This window comes from Chiloscyllium plagiosum, chromosome 1, assembly GCF_004010195.1.
Source record: "Chiloscyllium plagiosum isolate BGI_BamShark_2017 chromosome 1, ASM401019v2, whole genome shotgun sequence".
Lineage (NCBI taxonomy): Eukaryota > Metazoa > Chordata > Chondrichthyes > Orectolobiformes > Hemiscylliidae > Chiloscyllium > Chiloscyllium plagiosum.
Genome location: NC_057710.1, coordinates 23,857,237 through 23,882,510, shown reverse-complemented (window position 1 = coordinate 23,882,510; position 25,274 = coordinate 23,857,237). Strand labels below are relative to the sequence as shown.

The following is a 25,274-nucleotide window of genomic DNA, read 5'->3' as shown; positions in this document are numbered from 1 at the left end:
TCCTGTGAGTCATATTGTTAAACTCTTGACATGTAACAGAAGTAGAGTCTGCAAGAGGTCAGTACCACCCAGTGTAAGGAACAGATCTAACTTCACGACAGTTACCAGGCTATAAAATCAGTCTGCTGTGAACAGTCAACCTCCCTCTCTGTATATCAGCTGGTAAAAGATGCTTAAGTCTTTTGCCTCAGACACAGGCTTGCGCCAGGCTGTAGGAAGTTTTCTCAAGGACAAGTTCAGAAAACTCAGATAGTCCAGGAGCAGAGGTCTCACTGACCACCACCATCTCTAGAAGGACAGCAGATACATTGGAACCTCACCCTGCAAGCTGCCCTCCAAGCCACTCACAATCCTGATTTGGAAATGTATTTCTGTACCTTCACTATCACTGATTCCTTCCTCTACATTATTGTGGGTCAACCTACACCAAATGATTTGGATGCGAGCATAGGAGGTATAGTTAGTAAGTTTGCAGATGACACCAAAATTGGAGGTGTAGTGGACAGCGAAGAAGGTTACCTCAGATTACAACAGGATCATGATCAGATGGGCCAGTGGGCTGAGAAGTGGCAGATGGAGTTTAATATAGATAAATGCGAGGTGCTGCATTTTGGGAAAGCAAATCTTAGCAGGACTTATACACTAATGGTAAGGACCTAGGCAGTGTTGCTGAACAAAGAGACTTTGGAGTGCAGGTTCATAGCTCCTTGAAAGTGGAGTCATCAGGTAGATAGGATAGTGAAGAAGGCATTTGGTATGCTTTCCTTTATCGGTCAGAGTATTGAGTACAGGAGTTGGGGAGGTCATGTTGCGGCTGTACAGTACATTGGTTCGGCCACTGTTGGAATATTGTGTGCAATTCTGGTCACCTTCCTATCGGAAGGATGTTGTGAAACTTGAAAGGGTTCAGAAAAGATTTACAAAGATGTTGCCAGGGTTGGAGGATTTGAGCTATAGGGAGAGGCTGAACAGGCTGGGGCTGTTTTCTCTGGAGTATCAGAAGCTGAGGGGTGACTTTATAGAGGTTTATAAAATCTTGAGGGGCATGGATAGACAAAATCTCTTCCCTGGGGTGGGGGAGTCCAGAACTAGAAGACATAGGTTTAGGGTGAGTGGGGAAAGATATAAAAGAGACCTAAGGGGCAACTTTTTCACTCAGAGGGTGGTACGTGTATGAAATGAGCTGCCAGAGGATGTGGTGGAGGCTGGTACGATTGCAACATTTAAAAGGCATCTGGATGGGTATATGAATAGGAAGGGTTTGGTGCTGGCAGGTGGGACTAGACTGGGTTGAGATACCTGGTCAGCATGGGCGAGTTGGACCGAAGGGAGTGCTTCCATGCTGAACATCTCTATGACCCTAAACTTCTGAAGAGTATCCCACCCAGACCCATTCCCTGACCCTATTACTCTGCATTTACCCTGACAAATGCACCTAGCCTACACCTAGGCAATTTCGCATGGCCAATTCACATCTTTGGACCGTGGGAGGAAACTGGAGCACCTGAAGGAAACCCACAGAAACAGAAAGAACATGCAAACTTCACACAGTCACTCGAGGCTAGAACTGAACTCAGGTACCTGGCTCTGTGAGGAGGCAGTGCTAACCACTGAGCCAACGTGCTACTCTAAGTATTAGTAAAATTGGTTCTAATTTACCAATCCATCTTTCAATCCAACCAATTCCAATATAGTTACAGCCACCACATTAGTCAGCACAATCCAAAATTCAAACTGAATGAGCCAGGAAGAATTCCACAGCCTCATTCCCAACATCTTAAGTACTTACCTGTTATGAAATTGAATATGATGCCGTTTTTAAAAACTGGGGAAGAAACAGTAAGATCAAAGGAAAAACACATACCAACCAAAATCAAACAATTGGCAGATCAGCAAACGAGAGGGCATGAAAACATGAACAATAAACATTGTGAAGTAGTTGAAACCTTGTCTGTGCCAACGTACTCCTTCAGGAAGTGATTCACGTTCGTTCATCTCACTGCTGTATTTTAATAATCAAACTTCCCATGCTACAATAGCACATTCACTTTTACAGTGATATATTGTACTTAGAATCATAGAATCACTACAGTGCAGAAAGAGGCTATTCGGCCCATCAAGTCTGCACTGATCCTTCTGAAGAACATCCCACTCAGACCTACTCCCCTGTTTTTACCCTAGCCAGCCCACCTAACCTGCACACTCTTACATTGTCAGAAGAAGCCAAAGCACCCAGAGGAAACCCATGCAGACATGGGGATAGGTGGAGATAGAGCCCAATGAAAAAGAAGAACAGTTGAACAGACAAAGAAGTGGATAACAATCAGCCTAGAAAAATGAATGGCTGCTAATAGGGACAATAAGTGGCTAACAATAGTTTGTGTACAACAGCAGGCCATGAGATAACAAGAGAAAATGAGGTCTGCAGATGCTGGAGATCAGAGATGGAAATGTGTTGCTGGAGAAGCGCAGCAGGTCAGGCAGCATCTAGGGAACAGGAGAATCGACGTTTCGGGCATTAGCCGAAGAAGAAGGGCTAATGCCCGAAACGTCGATTCTCCTGTTCCCTAGATGCTGCCTGACCTGCTGCGCTTCTCCAGCAACACATTTCCATCTCATGAGATAACAAGGCCTGGTGTGTGAGGGTTGGGGTAAGTACATGGGAGAAGGTGTCTCAAGCCCTAAAATTGTTGAATTTTATATTCAGTCCAGAAGGCTCCAGGGTTCCCAAGCAGAAAATGAGGTTTTTATTGTTCCAGCTTGTGCTGAGCTTTGCTGGAGCACTGCAGCAAGCCTGAGACTGTCACATTGGTCAGGGAACAGGGTGATGCAGAAACACAGCTCTACAGCCTTCTGATTATCATGAATTCTTGGTCTAACCAACTGTTGTTCTCTCATTTTGGGTTCTATCTCCACCTATTGTTTACTCCTTACCCAATTCACTCATCCTATCTTCTGCTTAAAAAATGTTTTCTTCGCTACCATCAGTTCTGAAGAAGGGCCACTGGACCCGAAACATTAACTCTTTTCTCTCTCTCTCTCTCTCTCCACAGACTGCTGAGTTTTCCAGCAATTTCTGTTCTTGTTGGCAATATTTTCATGATCATCAGTAGATTCTTAAACTCAGAGTTAAATCCGAATTGAATTCAAATTCCACCATCTGCCATGGCAGGATTCAAACACGGGTCAAACACTAACTAAGGTTCTGGATTAATAGTTCCAGCGATAATACCACTGGAACATTGCGTCCACAAATTCTTTTCTTTAAAGCTGAACATTGTTCCCCTGCTGATCCCAAGTGTGGAATGCTATGACAATAAGTGACTCGGTAATGTGGGATGCATTTGTTCCTATAGGACTTGGCCATCGGGAAGAGATGAGGCACAAAGATAATGTCCCAGACTAATAATCCAGAAGCTCATACTAATGCTCAGGAGACATGGTTTATGGAAGCCTGTGGAAGTTAAATTCAACAAATAAAAGACCTGGAAATGAAAGCCAACCTCAACACTGGGGACTAAGGGCTTATGTCCAAAATGTTGATTCTCCTGCTCCTCGGATGCTGCCTGGCCTGCGGTGTTTTTCCAGCACCACACTTTTCGACTATGAAAAATATTGTTGATTGTCATTAAAACCCCGTCTGATTAACTAATGTCCTTTAGGAAGGAAATTTGCTGTCCTTACTTGGTTTGACCAACATGTGAATCCAGATCTACAGAAATATGAAACAAAATCAGTAATTGCCTCTGAAGAAAGATCACTGAACCTGAAACATCAACTTTGCTTCCTCTGCATGGATGCTGCCAGACCTGCTGAGTATTTCCAGCAATTTCTGGTTTTGAACATCTGCAGTTCTCTGGGGTTTCTTGTCTTCAGCAATACGATTGGTAGTTAACTGTCCTCTGGAATGAGCTAGGTGAAAGTGAGTACTGCAGATGCTGGAGATTTGAATCAAGATTAGAGTGGTGCTGGAAAAGTACAGCAGGTCAGGCAGCATTGGAGAAGCAGGAAAATCGACGTTTCGGGTCAAAGCCTGATGAAGGGCTTTTGCCCGAAATGTTGATTTTCCTGCTCCTCGGATGCTGCCTGACCTGCTGTGCTTTTCCAGCACCACTTTAATCTGTCCTCTGGAATGGTCTAGCAAGCCATTCAATAGAAGGGCAATTGGGAATGGGAAATAAGTACTGACCTTGTCACTTCCAATCATTTCCTTTAATATAAAGTATATTGACACAAAGAAGAGTGTGGAGGGATAGGCATTTCCTATCAGGAAGAAAATCTAGATGAGCTGGTGTAGGAGGAGCAATGAAAAAAAGTCAAGTTCAAATTCAGTGAGGAATGGAGGAGGGGGTCTCCTATATCCATGGCTGGGGTTGCCTATGTAACTCCTCCATATTGGCGGTGTAGTGATTGTAACTAGGTCAGCCAGGTGGACATCATAAAATATGAATTCTCTGAGGGGGCTATTAACCTGATCCAATCAGGGAGCCCTGACTGACAGATATAAACAGGAATGTCAGTAGGCCATCCTCAGCACTGTCACACCGGGCAGGCACCGGTGCGGGCTGCCCTAGAGGTGGCTGGAAGATGCAAAGGGCGGTTAGGGAAGTCAGAAGGTGGGTAGGCCGTCCTGACCACTGTCGTCCTTGGGGATGTAAAGCAGGACGGGCTGTCCTAGAGGTGGCCGGAAGATGTGTCAGGGCAGACCGAGGGCTGGAAGGAGCATAGGGGCAGGCTGCCTTAGAGTGGCTGGAAAGTGGGAGGGACGAGGGCTTGCTGGGTTTCTGGGGGGGGGGGGTCTGTATTTTATGCAGTGTTTTTTCTGTAATCGAATTGTCTTATGCACTTGATATTGTTTTGTGATTGAAACTGGGATTTGAGGCTTGTCCTCATTTCCCTGAAAACTGGTTGAACGGTAGGGTTTGGGACCTGGTTTTGCCATTCCCCTCCCGTGTAAAATTGCTGTTTCTCTGTGTACAGCTGTTAATGTTAACTATTTTGTAAACTGTATTGTTTAATAAAATAGAATTTTAGGTAAAGGAGTGTCAGAGATCCTGTTCACTCTGAGAGCTGGCTCTGAGCTAGCTGGGTCAGTGTCATATACTATGCACGTGTAAAAAAAGGGTGACTTGATGATGGGATACTGGCCTTTGTTGACGCCTACTCATTGCAAATCTGTTTCTCTTGTTTTGCAGCATGTTATCCATATCCATACATTGGCAAAAAATTAAAAGCCCAGAACCGAAGAACACTATTCTACATCTCATCAACATTAGAAAACAGCGCCATAGCTGCCCATAAATCAAAGGGAGATTGAGTAACCTGGGGATGGTAGAATTACAAGTGGGATCCTGAAATAGAATAGCTATTAATAAAGTCCTGCATTGAGGGGAATGCTGCTCTAAAAGCACAGCATTTAGTCATGTCCTTGGATGTTTATTTCAGTGATATAATTAAAGAGTTATCCTTGGACAAACAAAACATTCTTCCCCACCTTTATGTAGCATTGCACCATTTTTTGCTTCTAAACACCAACAGGCATACCCTAGGTTTTCTTGAAAATAACCAGTCGCTCCACAGTTCAAGGAGGGTGATTCCCATCCCGAGATTGGAATGAAGGTATAAGGCCAGGAGACAATAGATCTCTGCAGCTGCTTCTTGATGAATCAGAGGCAGAGGAGACAGAACTCTTCACCCACAGCCAGCTGAAACCAACTTAGTTTTTAACCTACAGTTAAGGGAGGGTATGGCAAGAATGTCTCAGGCATAAATGCCTCTCTCTCTCTCTCTTTCTCTCTCTCTCTCTCTCTCACATGCTTCATCTATCCCCTCCTTTCCTTACATGACCTGCACGCGAGGAGATATAACCATCAGGGCCTACCATCTTGAAAATGTTGAGTTTTAGCAAGTAAAATTACAGGTGGGAAATAGTGAGCCATAAACCAAGGTGAAAAATACAAAACAAAAACACAAGTAAAGAAAGCAATAGACTACACTGAGAAAAAATGGGACGGCGATAGTTTAGTGGTATTATCGCTAGGCTATTAAACCAGAGAAAATGCTCTGGAGTCCTGAGTTTGAATCTCACTTTGGCAAACAGTGGAAATGGAAATCAATTTTAAAACCAATTTTGTTCTTATAATTGGGTCCTGAGCAGCAGCACCCGTGCCCACTGCCTCCTCTCCTCTACTCATCCCTGATGCAATCTTTCCTAAACAAGGCTTTGGGCCAATAAAACCCCCTAATTGACCAAATTGCAGACATTTAGGGCTGCCTTCCTCCCAATGTCACTGTGTTTTTATCCACAGTGAGAGAGACCAGCATAGCAGGTAACAGACCTAGCTTCTCATTAAAGATACCCTTGCATGCTCCCCCCCGCCAATCCTCATAGATGTGAAACCCTCCTACCCCTGTCAACCAGTTGGACCCTTGAACTCACCTCACAGTCAAGGATTTCCTCAGGAGTTGGGGAGGAAGGAGGGGGTGGTTAACTGGTTGCAGGTGCAGCAATGGCCAGAGTTCCTGGTGGTGCTGCTGGGAGAGGAGAGCAGCCGAACATTTGCTCTCACAGGCGGGGCTTCCTCAGGGATGGTCTGCCTCACTCATAGAAGGCTATTAAACTGCTGAGGGGGAGGGGAGCCAGCAAGTCAGTGACAGAATCTGCCCCTCATTTTACCCAAGGAGGTTGCGATGGAACTATATGAAATGCTGGGTAGGCCACCGATGAACTACTGCATGCAGTCATGGTCACCATACTATTGGAAGGATGTGACTGCACTAGAGAAAATGCAGAGGAGTTTTACCAGGATATTGGAGACAGTAAGGACTGCAGATGCTGGAGTGTCAATAGATGTGAAGCTGGAAAAGCACACCAGGTCAGACAGCATCCAAGGAACAGGAAATTCAACGTTTCAGGCCAAAACACTTCGTCACGACTTGTTGGGGGGGAGCCCAGAAGTATATAGGGGAGGCTGGGGGAAGGGTAGGTGGATGCAGGTAGAGGGTTATTGTGATTGGTCAGTGGAAGGGTGGAGCTGATAGGAAGTTGGATAGATTATGTTAGGTCAGGGAGGTGAGGAGGAGGGGGGCTGGACGTGTGATAAGGCTGGAGATGGAGGGACTTTGAAGCTGGTGAAGTCAATATTGAGGCCATTGGGCTGTAAGCTTCCCAGGCAAAATAATAGGTGTTGTTCCTCCAGTTTACATTTGTCCTCATTCTGATAGTGGAAGAGGTCAAGAATGTACGTGTCGCTGGGGGAGTGGGAGGGGGAATTAAAATGGACAGCAATGAGAAGGTCGAGTTGGTTGATGCGTGCAGAGAGCAGAGGTTCCACGAATAGGTCCCTGAGCCTGCATTTGATCTCCCCAATATAGAGGAGATCACTTTGGGAGCAATGGACTGGGATGGAATTGTTAGACTGAGTTGTTTTCTTTGGAGCAGTAAGGTTCAGAGAGATATAAGATTATGTTGGGCATAGTTAAGGTGAATAGGAAGACAATCTTTCAATCAGCAGTAAGGTCAATAACCAGGGCACATAGATTTAAGTGATAGAAGATTGTGAAGAAAGCTAAGGAGAATTTTATTTCATTCAGGCAGTGGTGGAAGTCTACAACTTGCTGGCTGAGAGGATGATGAAAATCTTATAACGTTTAAGCAGTGTTTCGATGTTTGTTTGTGTTGTCTTAATATATAGGACTTTGGGCTAAAAGCTGGAAAGTGGGATTATTGTGGTCAGAACTTTGTATATTGGCACATTCAGGATGGGTGAACTGGCCTCCTTCTGTGCTGCAAAGGTTAATGAGTCGATGAATCTGCCTCAACCTGACAACTCATACCCTCACTCCCCCCACCTTGTAAAATTCAGCTCTTGGTTTCATTTTGATTAAACTACATGTTAATCTCTCCAAGCAAAATACACTCATCACCCTAACACCATCACCCCCCACCTTCATCTACCTATCGCATTCTCACTACCTTCCCCCAGCCCCACCCCCCTGCCATTTATCTCTCAGCCCCCTTGGGCCCCCCCACATTCCTGATGAAGGGTTTATGCTCGAAACATCACTCTCCTACTCCTCAGATGCAGCCGACTGGCTGTGCTTTTCCATCATGACACTTTTTGACTCTGATCTCCAGCATCTGTAGTCCTCACTTTCTCACAGTACATCCTACCTACTGTGTGGTGCTCAGAACTGCCTGTTGCACTCGGATGTGGACTAACCAGAGCTTTGTACAGCTGTAGCATGACTTCTCCTCCCCATTACCCTAGTTCTGTTGATATAAGGAAAGCATTCCTTACAGGGGAGGTGGCAGACTACCTGTAGTCCAGGTAATGGCATGGACTAGTAACCCAGAGACCCAGGATAATACTCTGGTGTCATGGGCAACATGGGCTTGTCTGAGCAACAGTGACTTTGAAGCTGTTATCATTTGTAAAAGTCCATCAGGTTGACCAATATCTTTTGAGTCAATATCCTGTCTTCCTTACCTGGCCTTGCTTACACACCTAGACCCACTACAATGCAGTTGACTCTATTACACTCTGAAATGGGTCAACACGTTATACAGTTCAATTAGGATTGAACAAGAAATGCTGGCCGTGTCGGTGATACTCACATCCGTAAAACAACAAAATCATTCCCTCAGCCCTTATATTATCTTCTGTACTTGTTCACCCCAACCATTATATGCCCACCTGAGTAAAGAAATTTCTCCCAGTTTATTTATTGGATTTATGAGTGACCATATTTGCAACCCATTATATGTTAGTTTCTCTGTAGGGGAAACAAAGCTCACCTGAGTTATCAACTGTCTCTGTGATGTTCCTCAGTGGGCTCTGGGCTTGAGGCTGCACATTGCTCATCTGTTCATCAATAATGTCCCCTCGAATTGTTGTCAGATCCTGCATGCTGAAGCTTCTAAGCCTTTCTGAGAGAGCTCCTTGTCCCTGTGGCACAGCAAAGGATGTTCTTTTTAACCACAAAAAATATGACCTTCATACCAGGATTGTTACCATTGCAGAAGAGGTCTCTTGACTCCATATTTAACAGTGTTATTATCTTTGTTTGCCGGTGAGACTGACTTTGGTCTTGTTCATCCTTGCAGTCCCTGCTTCTGAGCTGGAAACCTGGGGTTCAAATAAAAGGCAGGATCCTTAGGAGCATTGATAATCAGAAGGATCTTGGGGTGCAAGGCCATGGATCCCTGAAAGTGGCAACACAAGTGAATAAGGTGGTAGAGAAGGCATAGGGCATGCATGCCCTCGGTTGGGGCATTTGTCGTGGCATGGAGTATAAAAGTTGGTAAGTCACGTTGCGACTTTAGTTAGGATGTATTTGGAGTACTGTGTGCACTTCTGGTTGTCACACTATAAGAAGGATGTGTAAAGTTTGGAGAGGGTGCAAAAGAGGTTTGCCAGGATAGTGACTGGATTGGAGTGTCTTAGCCATAAGAAGAGGTTGGACAAACCTGGATAGTTTTCACTACAGTGTCAGAGGCTGAGGAGTGACCTGGCAGAAGTATATACAATTCTGAGAGGCGTCGACAGTCAGAGTCTTTTTTCCAGCGTGGAAATATCAAATACATAGAAATAGGTTTAGGGCGAGAGGGGGAAAATTTAAAGGAAATGAGGCACGTTTTTACACAGAGGGTGCCAGGGGAGATAGTAGAACTAGATATGATAACAAAGTTTGAAAGGCATTTAAACAGACACATACAGGCAGGGATGGAGGGGTATAGAAGATGTGCAGGCAGATGGGATTAGTTGAGAATGCTATCATGGTCAGCATGGATATGGTAGTCCGAACAGACTATTTCTGTGCTGTTTTATGTTCTGCATTCTCTTATGTCGTACATCCTATGTTTTATTTTAGATGGAATTTTTTAAAAAATCATATCTACCTGGGATCTGGGTGTCACAGGCTGGGCCAGCATTGATTGCCCATCTCTAGGTGCACTTGAGAAGGTGGTGGTGAGCTGTGTCTGCAGCATGCAAATAGTTCAAGGCCATTTAAATCTCTGGCCACTTCCTGCGATATTGAAAGTGATCTTCAGCAGCTTCCGCCACAATTGAAGGTGGCCTGCTGATATAACATTGCCACCAAGACCATTTGAAAGTGCTGGTAAGAATTAGTGAAGATTTTCAATATTCTGAAATGCACCTTTTCCTGTCTTGGGGTTTTTCGGATAATTGTAGTGCAGTAGCTTGCTGCTATGAAATGATGTTGCCACCATGCCCCATCAAAAGTTGGATCTTTCCTTTAAGGGGCTTTTAAATATTTTTAATCACCCCATTCAAATACATAATGACACATCTCTGAAGCAGATAGGAGGTGAACCCAAGCCTCTGACTAAGAGGAAGGGATACCACTACTGTATCTCAAAAATCCTCTTTAAAGATGGTTCCAGGTCACCACAGCACTGCCACATTTTCAGCTCTCCCAATCGGCAAGCCACCCACAGCATGTGAGAATAAGCATCGACAGTTACCCATTATATTTGGCTAAGTTGAATGCTGTATGCCTCCCACAACTCAAACCCCAACCCCAAATCCCCATCCTCCCTCTGTGCTTCAAGCCTCATGTCCAGTTAAGACAGGGCGGTTAGCCCCTTTTGGTTTGGCCCAGAGCTTTCTTGCTTGAAGAGATCAGGGCCCCAGGTTTGATTAGAGGATCACTGTAGGCAAGGGGTACTGTGAATCCACATTGGTGAACAATGAAAACGGGGAAATGTCAGAGGAAAAATTGCAGTGAAAGGGATTGTCGGAATGAACACATCTGAGTCGCTACCCACTGCGTGCATTTGGCTATACTTATTATTTTAAACACCATGTAAATATTTATGCTCAGAGAGCCGGTGTAGACACAATGGGCTGAATGGCCTCCTTTTGCACCATAACAATTCTATGATTCTGAGTTCTGCTCTCTTCCTGGAGTTAGAAATGATTCAATTCCCTTGCAGGATTCAAATGCGAATATAGGCTGGTGAAGGACCAAGGGAAGACTTTTAAAGGTGCCTCCTTTTAGATAAGATGCCTTGTATTTTCAGACCTCAGTAATTGGCACCAGCTGTTAAAAAAAGTTGGCTGTGACTCAGTTAAAATAAAGGGATGAAGGTGTTTGTTCATTTCCAATAAAACAGCTGAGAAAATAAGTGACACACATTAACTGCTCACCCAGTAATTTGCAGAGTTAATATCTAAGGTGTGTATTTTAATGTATAATGACGTGTTCTTTCATTTGCAGGGATGTTAGGAAGGAATTACCCTGGTCATTGTGTAGCAACATAATAAATGTATTTCTTTTAAAAGTGACTAATGTGGTCGTGACAAATAGGAAGTTTGTGAAGGTCTTGTACAGAGTTCCCAGGAGCTTGACTAGAATGTGGATTCCAGGTAATCCAAGATGGAGGACGGGAAAAAATTGAGGCTGTAACAGTTGTTCTTTTTTGAGGTATTTTAGGTGTGGAGTTGATTTCCTCAAAATCTAAAAGCAGTAATTACTGTTTTATAAGTTGTTACATTGTTATGGAACTTTGGGGAAAAACATCAGAACAATGGCACTTTACAAAGGTGGAAGGGAGACAAAGGCAGTGACTACATGGAAGTGAATCAAACAGAGAAATAAATCTACACTGCTGCCTGACCCAGCAGTGACCTGTACAGCTGCTGCTTTTGCTGTTTAGTTTCAAGTATCTTTGGACATCAGATTTAATTTTAACGAAAATAGACAAACAGTGAAATTCACAGCTGACCTTGGAGAAACCCATGTAGAAGAGCTCCCAGCAAGGGAGCAGCTAAATGGCTCATTTCTGAGGTGTAGATTAGATTAGATTACTTACAGTGTGGAAACAGGCCCTTCGGCCCAACAAGTCCACACCGACCCGCCGAAGCGCAACCCATCCAGACCCATTCCCCTACATTTACCCCTTCACCTAACACTACGGGCAATTTAGCATGGCCAATTCACCTAACCTGCACATTTTTGGATTGTGGGAGGAAACCGGAGCACCTGGAGGAAACCCACGCAGACACGGGAGAATGTGCAAACTCTCTTTCTTTTGTAAATCTACATTAATGAGTAGTGTGGGTTCCTTTTTGATCATTTGTTTTTACTGAGATCTGTCTCTTGGTTAAACTTTGAAAATATGAAACAGCGGTGCTAAGTTAGCCTGGAGCAGTGTTTTTAGAGCATGAAGACTGGGCTATTTTCTGAGTCTGTAGACTGTTAAGGTGCAAAGATGGTCTTTAGTGGAATGATGTGCCTTTCCTGTTGGATGTGGGGGATTAGAGAGAATTTCCAAATTACTGATGATTATGTCTGCAGGAAGTGTGTTTGGTTGTGAATCCTATCAGATTGCATGGATAAGTTGGAGCAGCAGTTAGAGGCAATGAGGAATTTACAGGAGTTAGGGGATGGATGGATGGTAGTTACGGAAAGGGAGATAAATTGAAGATATAGCCAGGTAGATGGGTTATCTCCAGGAAAGGTAGGGGAGGGAGACAGGAGTGTAGGAATGTATGGCTGTATGGCGTTTTGGAAAATGTAGGGAATGATGGACTCTCAGGGGAATGTAGCTCTGGTACCAAGATTGGCTTGAATGTAATGAGGGGTACATCAGGTTTGAAGCGATTGACTGTGTTAAAGGACTTTCTATTCAGAGGCACAGACGTTTCTGCAACTGACAGTGAGACATCAGAATGGTGTGTTGCCTCCCAGATGCCAGGATCAAGAATATCTCAGATAGAGTGCAGAATATTCTCAAAAGGGACCAGTAGGAGGTCATTATATACATTGGAACTGATGACATATGAAGAGAAAAGGACGAGACTCTGAGGACAGCATATAGGACGTTCGGCAAGAATTTAAAAAGTAGGTAATGGGGGGGGGGGGGGTGTTATTGGGGTGAGATCCATGGAGATAGTGAGGAAAGAAATCAATCTGAGCCTGGGACAGCTGGAAAAAGGGTAAGTCAAATAGTCTAGGCAGGCAGGAACAAAACAAAGAATGAGGTTGGACTGATAAATTAAACTGCATTTATTTCAATGCAAGAGGCCTAACAGGGAAGGCAGATGGACTCAGGGCATGGTTAGGAACATGGGATTGGGATATCATAGCAATTACAGAAACATGGCTCAGGGATGGGCAGGACTGGCAGCTTAATGTTTCAGGATATAAATGCTACAGGGAGGAGGGGGGGGGGGGGGCAAGAGAGGAGGGGATGTGGTGTTTTTGATTAGGGATAATGTTATGGCTGTAGTAGGGAGCATATTTCTGGGAATACATCCAGGGGAAAGGGATGATCACCTTATTGGGATTTACTATAGACCCCCCCAATAGTCAGCAGGAAATTGAGAAACAAACTTGGAAGGAGATCTCAGTTATCTATAAGAATGTTAGGGTGGTCATGGGAAGGGATTTTAACTTTCCAAACATAGACTGGGAATGCCATAGAGTTAACGGCTTGGATGAAGAGTAATTTGTTAAGTTTGTATAAGTTTTCTTATGCACTATGTGTACGTATCTACTAGAAAAGGAGCAAAACCTTGACCTACTCTTGGGAAATAAGGCAGGACAGGTGACTAAGGTGTTAGTGGGGAAGCACTTTGGGGTCAGTGACCATAATTCTATTTGTTTTAAAATAGTGATGGAAAAGGATAGACCAGATCTAAAAGTTGAATTTCTAAATTGGAGGAAAGCCAACTTTGATGGTATTAGGCAAGAACTTTCAAAAGCTGATTGGGCGCAGATGTTTGCAGGTAAAGGGACGGCTGGAAAATGGGAAGCCTTCAAAAATGAGATAACGAGAATCCAGAGAAAGTATATTCCTGTCAGGGTGAAAGGAAAGGCTGGTAGGTATAGGGAATGCTGGATGACTAAAGAAATTGAGGGTTTGGTGAAGAAAAAGAAGGTCGCAAATGTCAGGTATAGACAGGATGGATCAAATTAATCCTCAGAAGAGCATAAAGGCAGTAGGAGTATTGTTAAGAGGGAAATCAGGAGGGTTAAAAGGCGATATGAGATAGCTTTGGCAAATAGGGTTAAGGATAATCCAAAGGGTTTCCACAAACACATTAAAGACGAAAGGATAACTAGGGAGAGAATAGGGCCCCTCAAGGATCAGCAAGGCGGCCTTTGTGTGGAGCCACAGAAGATGGGGGAGATATTAAACGAGTATGTAGTGTCAGTGTTTACTGTGAAGAAGGATATGGAAGATACAGAACATGGTGAAATAAATAGTGACATCTTAAAAAATGTCCATATTTCAGAGGAGGAGGTGCTGAACGTCTTAAAATGGATAAAGTTCAATAAATCCCCAGGACCTGATCAGGTGTACCCTAGACCTCTGTGGGAAGCTAGAGAAGTGATTGCTGGGCCTCTTGCTGAAATATTTGTATCATCGATAGTCACAGGTGAGGTACCAGAAGACTGAGGTTGGCTAATGTGGTGCCACTGTTTAAGAAGGGTGGATGAAAAAAGCCAGGGAAATATAGACCGGTGAGCCTGACATCGGTCAAGTGCAAATTATTGGAGGGAATCCTGAGGGACAGGATTTACATGTATTTGGAAAGGCAAGGACTGATTAGGGATAGAGGTAAAAACAATGACTGCAGATGCTGGAAACCAGATTCTGGATCAGTGGTGCTGGAAGAGCACAGCAATTCAGGCAGCATCCGACGAGCAGCAAAATCGACGTTTCGGGCAAAAGCCCTTCATCAGGAAGGGCTTTTGCCCGAAACGTCGATTTTGCTGCCTGTCGGATGCTGCCTGAATTGCTGATTAGGGATAGTCAACATGGCTTTGGGCGTGGGAAATCATGTCTCACTAACTTGATTGAGTCTTTTGAAGAAGTAACAAAAGGATTGATAAGGACAGAGCGGTAGACATGATCTATATGGACTTCAGTAAGGCGTTCGACAAGGTTCCCCATGGTAAACAAGTTAGCGAGGTTACTTTACTCGCAATAGAGGGGAAACCAGCTATTTGGATACAGAGCTGGCTTGAAGATAGAAGACAGGGGGTTGTAAATCTTTAGAATACTCTATCCCAGAAGACTGTGGAAGCTCAGTCTTTGAGTATATTTAAGGTTAATGTTGATAATTCTTTTGACTGTCAATGGCGTAAAGGATTATAGGGATATTGTGGATAGTTAACTCAGCCACATTAAGGAGATTTAAACAATCTTTGGATAAGCACATGGATGATGATGGGATAGTGTAGGGGGATGGGCTCAGATTAGTTCACAGGTAGGCACAACATCGAGGGCCGAAGGGCCTGTTCTACGCTGTATTGTTCTATGTTCTATGACAGAGGTTGGTGGTGGAGGGTTGCATTTCAGACTGGAGGACTGTGACCAGCGGTGTGCCACAAGAATCGGTGCTGGGTCCACTGCTTGTCATCATTTATATAAATGATTTAGATGTGAACATAGGAGGTATGGGCAGTAAGTTTGCAGATGACATGACAATTGGAGGTGTAGGGGACAGCGAAGAAGGTTACCTCAGAGTAAAACAGGATCTTGATCAGATGGACTAATGGGCTGAGGAGTGGCAGATGGAGTTTCATTTAGATAAATGTGAGGTGCTGCATTTTGGAAAGGTAAATCAGAGCAGGACATATACACCTAATGGTAAGGTCCTGGGGAGTGTTGCTGAACAAAGAGACCATGGAGTGCAGGTTCATAGTTCCTTGAAAGTGGAATTGCAGGTAGATAGGATAGTGAAGAAGGCATTTGTTACGCTTACCTTTATTGGTCAGTGTATTGAGTATAGGAGTTTGGAGATCATGTTGCAGCTGTACAGGACACTGGCTAGGCAACTATTGGCATACTGTGTGCAATTCTGGTCTCCCTGCTATAGGCAGGATGTTGTGAAACGTGAAAGAGTTCAGAAAAGATTTACAAGGATGTTGCTAGGGTTGGACGGTTTGAGAGGCTGTTTTCCCTGTAGCATCGGAGGCTGAGGGGTGACCTTATAGAGGTTTATAAAATCATGAGGGGCATGGATACGGTAAACAGACAAGGTCTTTTCCCAGGGGTGAGGGAGTCCAAAACTAGATGGCATAGGTTTAAGGTGAGTGGGGAAAGATTTAAAACGAATCTAAGATACAACTTTTTCAAACAGAGGATGGTGTGTGTATGGAATAAGCTGCCAGAGGAAGTGATGAAGGCTGGTACAATTGCAACATTTAAAGGACATTTGGATGGGTATACGATTAGGAAGGGTTTGGAGGGTTATAGGCCACATGCTGGAAAATAGGACTAGATTTATTTAGGACATCTCGTTGGCATGGACGAATTGGGCCGAAGGGTCTGTTTCCATGCTGTACACATCTATAGCTCTGTCTCTAATTATCCCAGGGATCGGAATGTCAGTAAATTCTCATGTAACATTCAAAAGGAAATTAGATGTTTATTAGAAAAGGAATCGTGGGTGTGGTCATGGGAAAACAGCAAGGGAGAAATGTTAAGCAGAGACATATAGGATGAATGGTCTCCTAATACACTATTTCATTCTATGATTGACACTAACCAAGGCTCATCCCCTACTAATCTGAATACTATCTTATCACACAAAATCCATGCAGCTCTCTTCAGCATATATTTATTTCCAAGCAGTGTGTGGAGTGTGAGCCTAATATCCAAAACTGTAGAAGTGAATAACATCTTAAATGGAACTGGTAGTTTAAAACTTTTGGAACCATGCCCAAAATGAACCCAACTTCCTTTGTATGATGCTGACAAAGTTGCTACACATTTGCAAGGTTTTCAGTTTTATTCAGCACCAAACAAATACTTGTTTCTGCCCTGTATCAGTATCAGTGATGTAATTGTGACTCATGAGCAACTGAACCACTATACCAAAACTAGTGTGTTATCACTAGTGCTCCCTCAACAAAACAGAATGGCACATGCAACAATCCAAAACACACATGCAGTTTGGTCAGTACATTTCAAGCAGTCATTTTAAAAGATCTGAGACTCAGGTTACTGTCCAGTTAATGTACACCAACACTCAAGCATATAAGCAAACCTCACCGTTTTTGGTGAGATTAGATTATAAGACGTTCGGGTGCGATTAAAAACAAATTGCTTATTCTGCTGGGTTCCAATTTCTAGGCAGTTTAACAAGATCTGCAGCTGATCAACCTCCCCCCCCCCCCCCCCCCCAATCGTCATAAACCGAGCAAATGTTTCCCCACTTTCAGCTCTATCACTTCCCTCGTAAAGTAGAATATTGTTGTAGGGGATCAGGAAAATCCAAGTTCATCATAAAAGGTCACTGATCTGAAAAGTTAACAATGATATATTTTTCTTAACCCTATGTGCACTTTAGTTGCACCTATAATTAAAGTACGTTGTCACTCGAAAGTAATAGAGTTTATTGGAGTAGTGGTAGCCCCGGTTGACTTCTTCCTCTTCATTCATGGTAGTGCCTATCCCCAATAGTCAGCCAATGCTAAAGCATTTTCATGGCCTCAATGCTGGTTTCCTGTAAACTAAAATACACTGTGTTTCTTTCTTTACAAGAGCCCAAATTAGGGTCACATCCACCTTTATATTAATGGCATTAGGCAAGTATTAAAATGCAAGGAATCTAAATCAAAGTGAATTCTTAGTGTGGGAGTTAATATTTGTGCAATCTGCATTACCTTCTTCTCTGTTAGCTCCATATATAGGATTAAGTTGAGAAGGTGAGATACCTAATGCAGAAAAAGCAGTTATGGAAATCCGGTGAAAGCTGACACAGTCTTTAAGAGAATCATAGAGTCATGAGAACATGCAGTGCTGAAGGAGAACTTTCACTATGTTTGGCTCTGCTGACTATTCGTCAAACTAGCCACACCTAGTCCCATATCCTCAATTGTTTGTCTGTAATACCAGAGAGTGGTCGGAATCTAGATCTCACTGCAGAAAAGGACTGTAAAGGCAGAAACCCTCATGACATTGAAGAAGTATTTGGATGTACACTGCAATGGCAAGGCATACAAGGCTATGGGCCAAGTGATGCAAATAGTATTAGAATAGTTAGGTAAAACTATTGCATTTTCCGCTTGGGGATTCTGAAGCCTTTGGCACCTTCTCCCATCTCCTCAGCCTAACCTCCATGTCCCACACCCTGTCATCACATGGTCTGCTACCACAAACGACCCATTGTCAGCCACTAATGCTCCCCAGCTATTGATTCTCCCAGACTGACCTTTACCCCTTCCTTTGTCTGTTCAACTGTTGTTTTTCTCTCTCTCTCAGGACTTCACCTCCACCTCGCCCCTCCACTCTATCCTATTTTCTGCATATATACCAAACTTTTCCTAGCAACAATCAGTTCTGAAGAAGGGTCGCTGGACCCAAAATGTTAACTCCGCTTTCTCTCCTCAGATGCTGCCAGATCTGCTGAGTTTTCCCAGCAATTTCTGGTTTTGATTTAGAATAGTTAGGTTGCTTGTTTTTAACCAGCACAGACTCGAAGGGCTGAAGAGCCTTTTTCTGTGCTGTAGACCCAAAAACACCTTGTAGGTTCCTCATGCTCACTACCTGTCCAAATCTCTTTTAGAATAATTTACAGGATGAAATTCCACCATCTTTTCTCAGATAGAATGTTCAAGATCCCAACAGCTTTGAACAAAATAAAAATTCTCTATATCTCTCTTCTTGACCTTTTGTCAGTGATTTTGACCTGTCATCACACTGAAGACATCTATTAAGTCACCTTTTAAATGTGTCACTTCCAATGGCATCAGTTCTAACCTTTCCAATGACTAACTGACGGTCATTTATTCTCATAACCTGAATCCCTAGTGACACATTTCACCACATTTAACATCATGATTAAATGAACTCTGAAATCATACTCCAACCATCTGAAAAAGAGGGTCTCATCAGAAAATTCGAGTAGTTGTGTATTACAGCATGTTATTGCATGAAGTAATGGGCCGAAAATTCTGCATGGGTTTTACCAGGTCCTCTGTTTTAACTGCAGGATCCCTCCAGCAGTTCTTTTTTATCATTTGCACCATTTCCTGGGTCTCCTGCTGGAGTTAAAATTGGAACATGGTGGCATACCCAGGGCTGCACAGATGCTGGTATATTAGTTAGCTTGAAATGGTCTCTGAACAAAAACACAGGTTTTCAGCACAGGATCTTTTCAAAGAAATCTATAATGCCAACCTCTTATTGAATGTACAGGGTTACGTTGCAGTCTTTGATTTCCATAGCTTCCTAATTACTTTCCAGGCTCAAGGATGAGATCATTCACCTCACATAACCTGAATATTGAGATGATGACACATGGGTGGGGAGATCTTGTGGGGAGAGGAAGCTATCTCCAGGTTGATGTGTGCTTGAAAATTCCCTTGACCTGACACAGTTCCACATTTCTTAAAAAAAAAACACCTTTAACAGAAATACAGAGAATATCATCTCTCAGAGAGCTCCAATCACAGAGTCAACAGAAGACAATGCACCTTTATTGATGCAGCTAGTTGGTATATGGTAAATTTAAAGGTGCAATTTAATTGTTATTGAATAAGTGAATGAATGACTGAGTGAATGGGGGGAGCAGGATGGGTAGGTTTATAGATGGTCAGAAAGTGAAGCGTGTGGAGGGTGGGGTGGTTGGAGGGTGAGGAGAAAGTGAGGTCTGCAGATGCTGGAGATCAGAACTGAAAATGTGTTGCTGGAACAGCGCAGCAGGTCAGGCAGCATCCAGGGAACAGGAAAATCGACGTTTCGGGCATAAGCCCTTCTTCAGTGAGTGAGGTGATCAGTGAGTGAGGTGGTTGGAGGGTGGGGTGGTCGGCGGGTGAGATGGTCAGAGAGTGAAGTGTTCGGAGGGTGAGGTGTTCAGTGGATGAGGTGGTCAGTGAGTGTGGTGAACGGAGGGTGAAGTCATCAGAGGGTGAGGTCGTCAGAGAGTGGGGTGGCCAGAGAGTAAGGTGGTCGGAGGGTAAGGTGGTCAGAGAGTAAGGAGCTCAGAGAGTAAGGTGGTCGGAGAGTCATGTTGTATCAGGTCTGGTGGGGCAGTTAGGTAGTCAGTGGAGGGGTAATTGGGTCAGGTCAGGGGATAATTGGTTGATTGTGAGGTAGTCAGGTCAGGTTAGGGGCAATAGATGGGTGGACAGTGTAACTGATTTGGGACATCAGTTATGTAATTACCCTGAAATTAGATCATTTTTAATATCTCTAACATTTCCTAGGAAATGATCTTGATAGGTACATCAGAACTATCCCAGGTGTACTATTCTAACTCAAGAGTTGGAGATATTTGTGGGTAGATCTGGGGAGCTGGGGATTTTCCCAATGGAAGTTTAAATTTCCGGCCCAATGCCCAAGTAGTGCAATGTGTCAGCACATCCACAGTGTCGTGACATGCCCCTCAGTCATACAACAATCCAAGCCAAAGGTCTGAGCTTCCACTTTGGAGTTCAATTGGAGTAATTGGAGTTTAATACTTTTCCCTTCAGGTGTTGGTATCTTAAACAAATTTATGAATACAAACCATGAATAAGGCCAAATGGAATGAGGCTGGTGCTCAATGGTAATTGGAAAGGTCAACTTTCACTCTTGCCTTATTAGAGTCATAGAGTTATACAGCACAGAAAGATACTCTTCAGTTGAACTTGTCTGCTCTGACCAGACATCCCAATCTGAACGAGCCCCATTTAAAAGGTATCTGGACGGGCATTTGAATAAGAAAGATTTGGAGGGAATATGAGCCAAACGCAGAGAGTGAGTTGGTTGTAGAGTGAAGTGGTCAGAGGGCGAGATGGTCAGAGAGTGATGTGGCCAGGGAGTGAGGTGGTCTGAGGGTTGAAGTGGTCAGAAGGTGAGGTGTTCAGAGGGTGAGGTGGTCAGAGAGTGAGAGTGGTCACACCTCATACTCTGACCACCCCACCCTCTGACCACCTCACCCTCTGGCCACTTGCCCCTCCGACCACCTTACTCTCTGCATTTGCCCCATATCCCTCCAAACCTTTCCTACTCAAATACCCGTCCAGATACCTTTTAAATATTCTAATTGTACCAGCCTCCGCCAATTCCTCTGGTAGCTTATTCCATACATGCACCACCATCTCTTGAAAAGTTACCCCTCAGATCCTTTCCAAATCCTTCCCCTCTCACCTTAAACCAATGCCCTCTAGTTAAGGACTCCCCTACCTTGGAAGAAAGACTTTGTCTATTTACCCAATCCAAGCCCCTCATGATTTTATAACCTTCTATAAGGTCACCTCTTAGCCTTCAACACTCCAGGGAAAAAAAACCCTAACCTATTCAACCTCTCCCTATAACTCAAACCTTCCAGTCCCGGCAATATCCTTGTGAATCTTTTCTGCACCCTCTCAAGTTTAACAACAGGCATATAAGAACTGTGGAATGAGAAAGGCCACTAAACTCATCAAGCCCATTCGCTTCAATGTACCATCAATGTGCCTACACTGTTCCTACTAATCTGATCCAAAATTCCTGAGCAAACTACTGCCAACCCAAACTCCCTTTTTAACATACATTGAATAACGTACACGTTTCGATTGTTCAAGACCTTTGTCTATCTCTATAACCTTCAGCAACATCTCTGTTTGAGGGCACATTAACTCTGTTGAAATGTTGACTTCGGGTGATTGTGTAGCATTAGCAAAATTGGTTCAGCTTTCCTATTGTTTAACCCTTCCTATTTCCATTGATTTTGATGAAAGTGAAACAGGGGAGAGCAGTGTCCTGGACATCTAGAACTAACCATTATGCATTAATGCCAATGTTCAGCCTCTCTCTATTGGGCCAACCATCAATTGAATACAAGTGAGTTACAGCCCAAGGATATCAGTTAATTGCCCTGTGGTTGTTACCTTGGCAGCAGCTGTGACAGCAGCAGTTGCTGCCACATTCAGTCCACGTCTACCAAACTGCACCACAGCTTCATAGCTTCGATCCTTGGCTTGGCTCAAATAGTCATCAATCTCCTGTGATGAAGAGAAGGAAACGTCTGAGAAAATATTACTGACTGGAACGACAGGTGGCAATCTTTGAAATAGTTTACTCATGCTGATGGAATGTTAAGCAACCCTGTTTATCTCCCGTCCCTCTGAAAAATGGGTAGATATAGTTTAGGCATTTTGGACCAGCCTACCAGTTTTTGACCAAGACTTGCTGCTGCATCAACTCTGCATGAAGTTGCAGGAGAGTTAATTCGTTCATTTGGTCACCCTGGGAGGCCACTCATCAATTCACTTGAGGTATTATCCAATTCACAAACCGACAGATTTGAGGACCAAACCTGCTCGCATATGAACACTCAGGGCTCCAAATTCCTCATTGCACTACATTAAGATTCTAGATCCTGATCCCACTTTCTCTGAAACAACTGACATTGAATTCTTCCTTTTTTATTTATTCATTCATTGGATGAGGGCATCACTGTCTAGGCCAGCATTTATTGCCCATCCCTAGTTGCCCAGAGGCAGTAAAGAATCAATCTCATTTCTATGGGTCTGGAGTCACATGTAGTCCAGACCAGGTAAGGTCAGCAGTTTCCTTCCCTAAAGGACATTGGTGAACCAAATGGATCTTTCCAACAATCAACAATGGCATCATCATCAGACTCTTAATTCTTGCTTTTTTAAATTGCATTAAAATTCCATCATCTGCCATGGCAGGTTTCGAAACTGGGTTCTCAGAACATTACCTGGGTCTCTGGATTAATAGCCCACTAGGCCATCATCTCCCATATGCATAATTCAGTTCTGAACCACCTGAAGAATCAATTACTCATTAAATGATTCAGCGAATGGAAAATCACAGTTCATTATTTTCCAAAGGAATGCACCCGTTCCTCCTCAGTGGAACAGCCAGAGAAACCCTGAAGTAACAGGGATAACCTACAATTATGGTGGATAACACCCATGGAGGTTCTAGCCCTAAATCTCATCCTATGGAAATTTGAAGATAACAAACACAGACAGTGCCGGAGTAACTCAGCAGGTCTGGCAGCATGTCGAGAGAGAAAAACAGCTCAAATGTTTCTAGTCTAGTAGGATTCATGTTTAGAACTATTCTGAAGGTGAGTTGTACTGGACTCGAAACCCAAACTCAGTTTCTCTCTCCACAGATACTGCCAGACCTGCTGAGCTTCTCCAGCACTCTCTGTGCTTGTTTCAGATTTCCAACATCTGCAGTATTTCACTTTTATTCAGAAATGTGAGGATGTTCACTCTGGTGCAGCGTAGAGACATTTACAAGGACAGAGGCAGTCCATTCGGCTCATTATATCCATGTTGGTTCTCAAGAAACCAGTGTCCCTACTTTATCATCAAGCAAAGCAAACGTAGTTCAGCTACTAGGCAATATATACTATACTAACACTCAGTTCAGTCACAAGGCGTTTACAACAGGAACATGTTATTGTATATTAGATGCCATCACCCAAATCACATGGTCTAAAGACTTTAATGTGGATCTGTATGTTTGACACAGGTCTGGTAGAAATGGAAATCGTTATAATTCCAGGCCAGCCATAGTATTTGCACTGGGTGAAAATTTGACTCTTTTGTAGAAACAGTTGACTTGTTTATTTGATAGTTTTCTACTGACTGTTCTCAACAGACATTCTTACAATTGTGCAGTAATGCTTCTCCACACTAATTTTAGATTTGGCAGCCTAAGGCCAGTAAACATATTGCTGTTTAACTTTCAGCAACTGTCAACAAGTTGAAGCGATAGCTGGAATATATATGACATCGTTTAACCTTGCCTAGCTGGCCTTGAGCCAGTGTTCTGTGAATAGGTACTGAATAGGCTGGAATCTTTACAAGAATAATTTGTCAGACTGAGTGCAAGTAATCTCTAATAGAAGCAGCAAGATTAACCAGATCAACACAGGAAGATCTGAATTCAATATTTCTCCTTCTGTTTCTGAGACATGCCTGATCTTTACCAATATTCAGTCCTCTGATAAATTGATCAGGATCTTTTTTCTAGACACTAAATATGTCCAGACTTGAGTTTCGTAAAATCTTGGGATTCTGTTCAACTTGGAGTTATGTTTTGAGTTCCTTATCCTGTTCAGGAACAACAGCAGTTTTTATACTTCACAATATTGCCATATACATTTAAGGCTAAAAGCAAATGGTTCCATCAATATTTTCACCTTGTGTTCTTGGTTTACTGAACAGATAATGGAAAAAAGGCACTGTTCTGTACTATATGTTTATGATATTACTGAGTTGTGCTTATAGCCTAGTTTCTATATGTGATTTAAGTCTGGACAGACAATGCAAAATTCCGGTCAGGCATGCCGTTACTTATGTTTGAATTCATAGGAAAGGCCTAATGAATCCTATGTTGAATTTCCAAACATATTTCAAATTGATAAAGACAATAGAACCTGCCCCCCCTTTCTTTTCAAGTCTAAGTCTGCAAGGAGAAGCTGCTCCTGTCAGTGGAGTTATTTTAATTAACCTGCTCAGGTATGTTACAATATGCCTCCAGAACAGGTAGGGCTTGAACCCAGAGATCCTGGCCCAAGAGTAGGAGCACAGCTACTGCGTCACAAGGGCCAAGCACAAACCCCATTCTGGCATGGGGTGTATGTGTAAACTCTAACCTGAGGGTGGAATCAAACCCAGGTCCCCAGCATTATGAGGCAGCAGTGCGAAACGCTAAGCCATCATGCTGACCCACTGCTGTTAGTGGAATCACAGGTCACCAATTCAAGGAAATTGGCAAAGGAAGCTGGAAGTAGTGAGGCAAAACCATTTTAGGCAGCAGGTCATTAGGATTGGGAATGATTGCCTGACAGTGCGTTAAAAAAAAGGCTGATTAACTGGAAACTCTGGTAAAGAAAATTGGACAATTATCTACAACAAAAATAAGGGGAAAAGACAAGGAGTAGGAGAGCTGTTCTTGCAAAGAGCGGGCTGAATGGCCTTGTTTTGTGCTGCACTATTTCGTGATACTTTGATCATTAGAGTGTTTTGGGATACCCAGTAGTAAAAGAAATACTGGGTTGTCGCATAATGAAAAATTAGACTGGCTAGAATAGTTTTCAGCTGAAATTGTGTTGCTGGAAAAGCGCAGCAGGTCAGGCAGCATCCAAGGAACAGGAGAATCGACGTTTCGGGCATAAGCCCTTCTTCAGTAATGAGGAAAGTGTGTCCAGCAGGCTAAGATAAAAGGTAGGGAGGAGGGACTTGGGGGAGGGGCTTTGGAAATGCGATAGGTGGAGGGAGGTCAAGGTGAGGGTGATAGGCGGGAGTGGGGTGGGGGCGGAGAGGTCAGGAAGAAG

General features: G+C 43.5%; 1 protein-coding gene across 4 annotated transcripts in view; it reads right to left on the bottom strand.

Annotated features, from left to right (window-relative positions):
• Positions 1–25,274, bottom strand: part of LOC122557233 (receptor expression-enhancing protein 1-like) — a 78,866-nt gene that overhangs the window by 7,702 nt on the left and 45,890 nt on the right. For 2 of the 4 annotated variants that reach the window (XM_043704993.1, XM_043704742.1), the window contains exons 5-8: positions 21,841–21,954; positions 17,650–17,700; positions 8,798–8,948; positions 1,790–1,825 (exon numbers count right to left, since the gene is read on the bottom strand). In XM_043704993.1, coding sequence (XP_043560928.1) covers positions 1,790–1,825; positions 8,798–8,948; positions 17,650–17,700; positions 21,841–21,954 — 352 coding nt within the window. The remainder of the gene's footprint in view (positions 1–1,789; positions 1,826–8,797; positions 8,949–17,649; positions 17,701–21,840; positions 21,955–25,274) is intronic. The other 2 variants (XM_043704827.1, XM_043704904.1) reach the window with 2 other exon arrangements.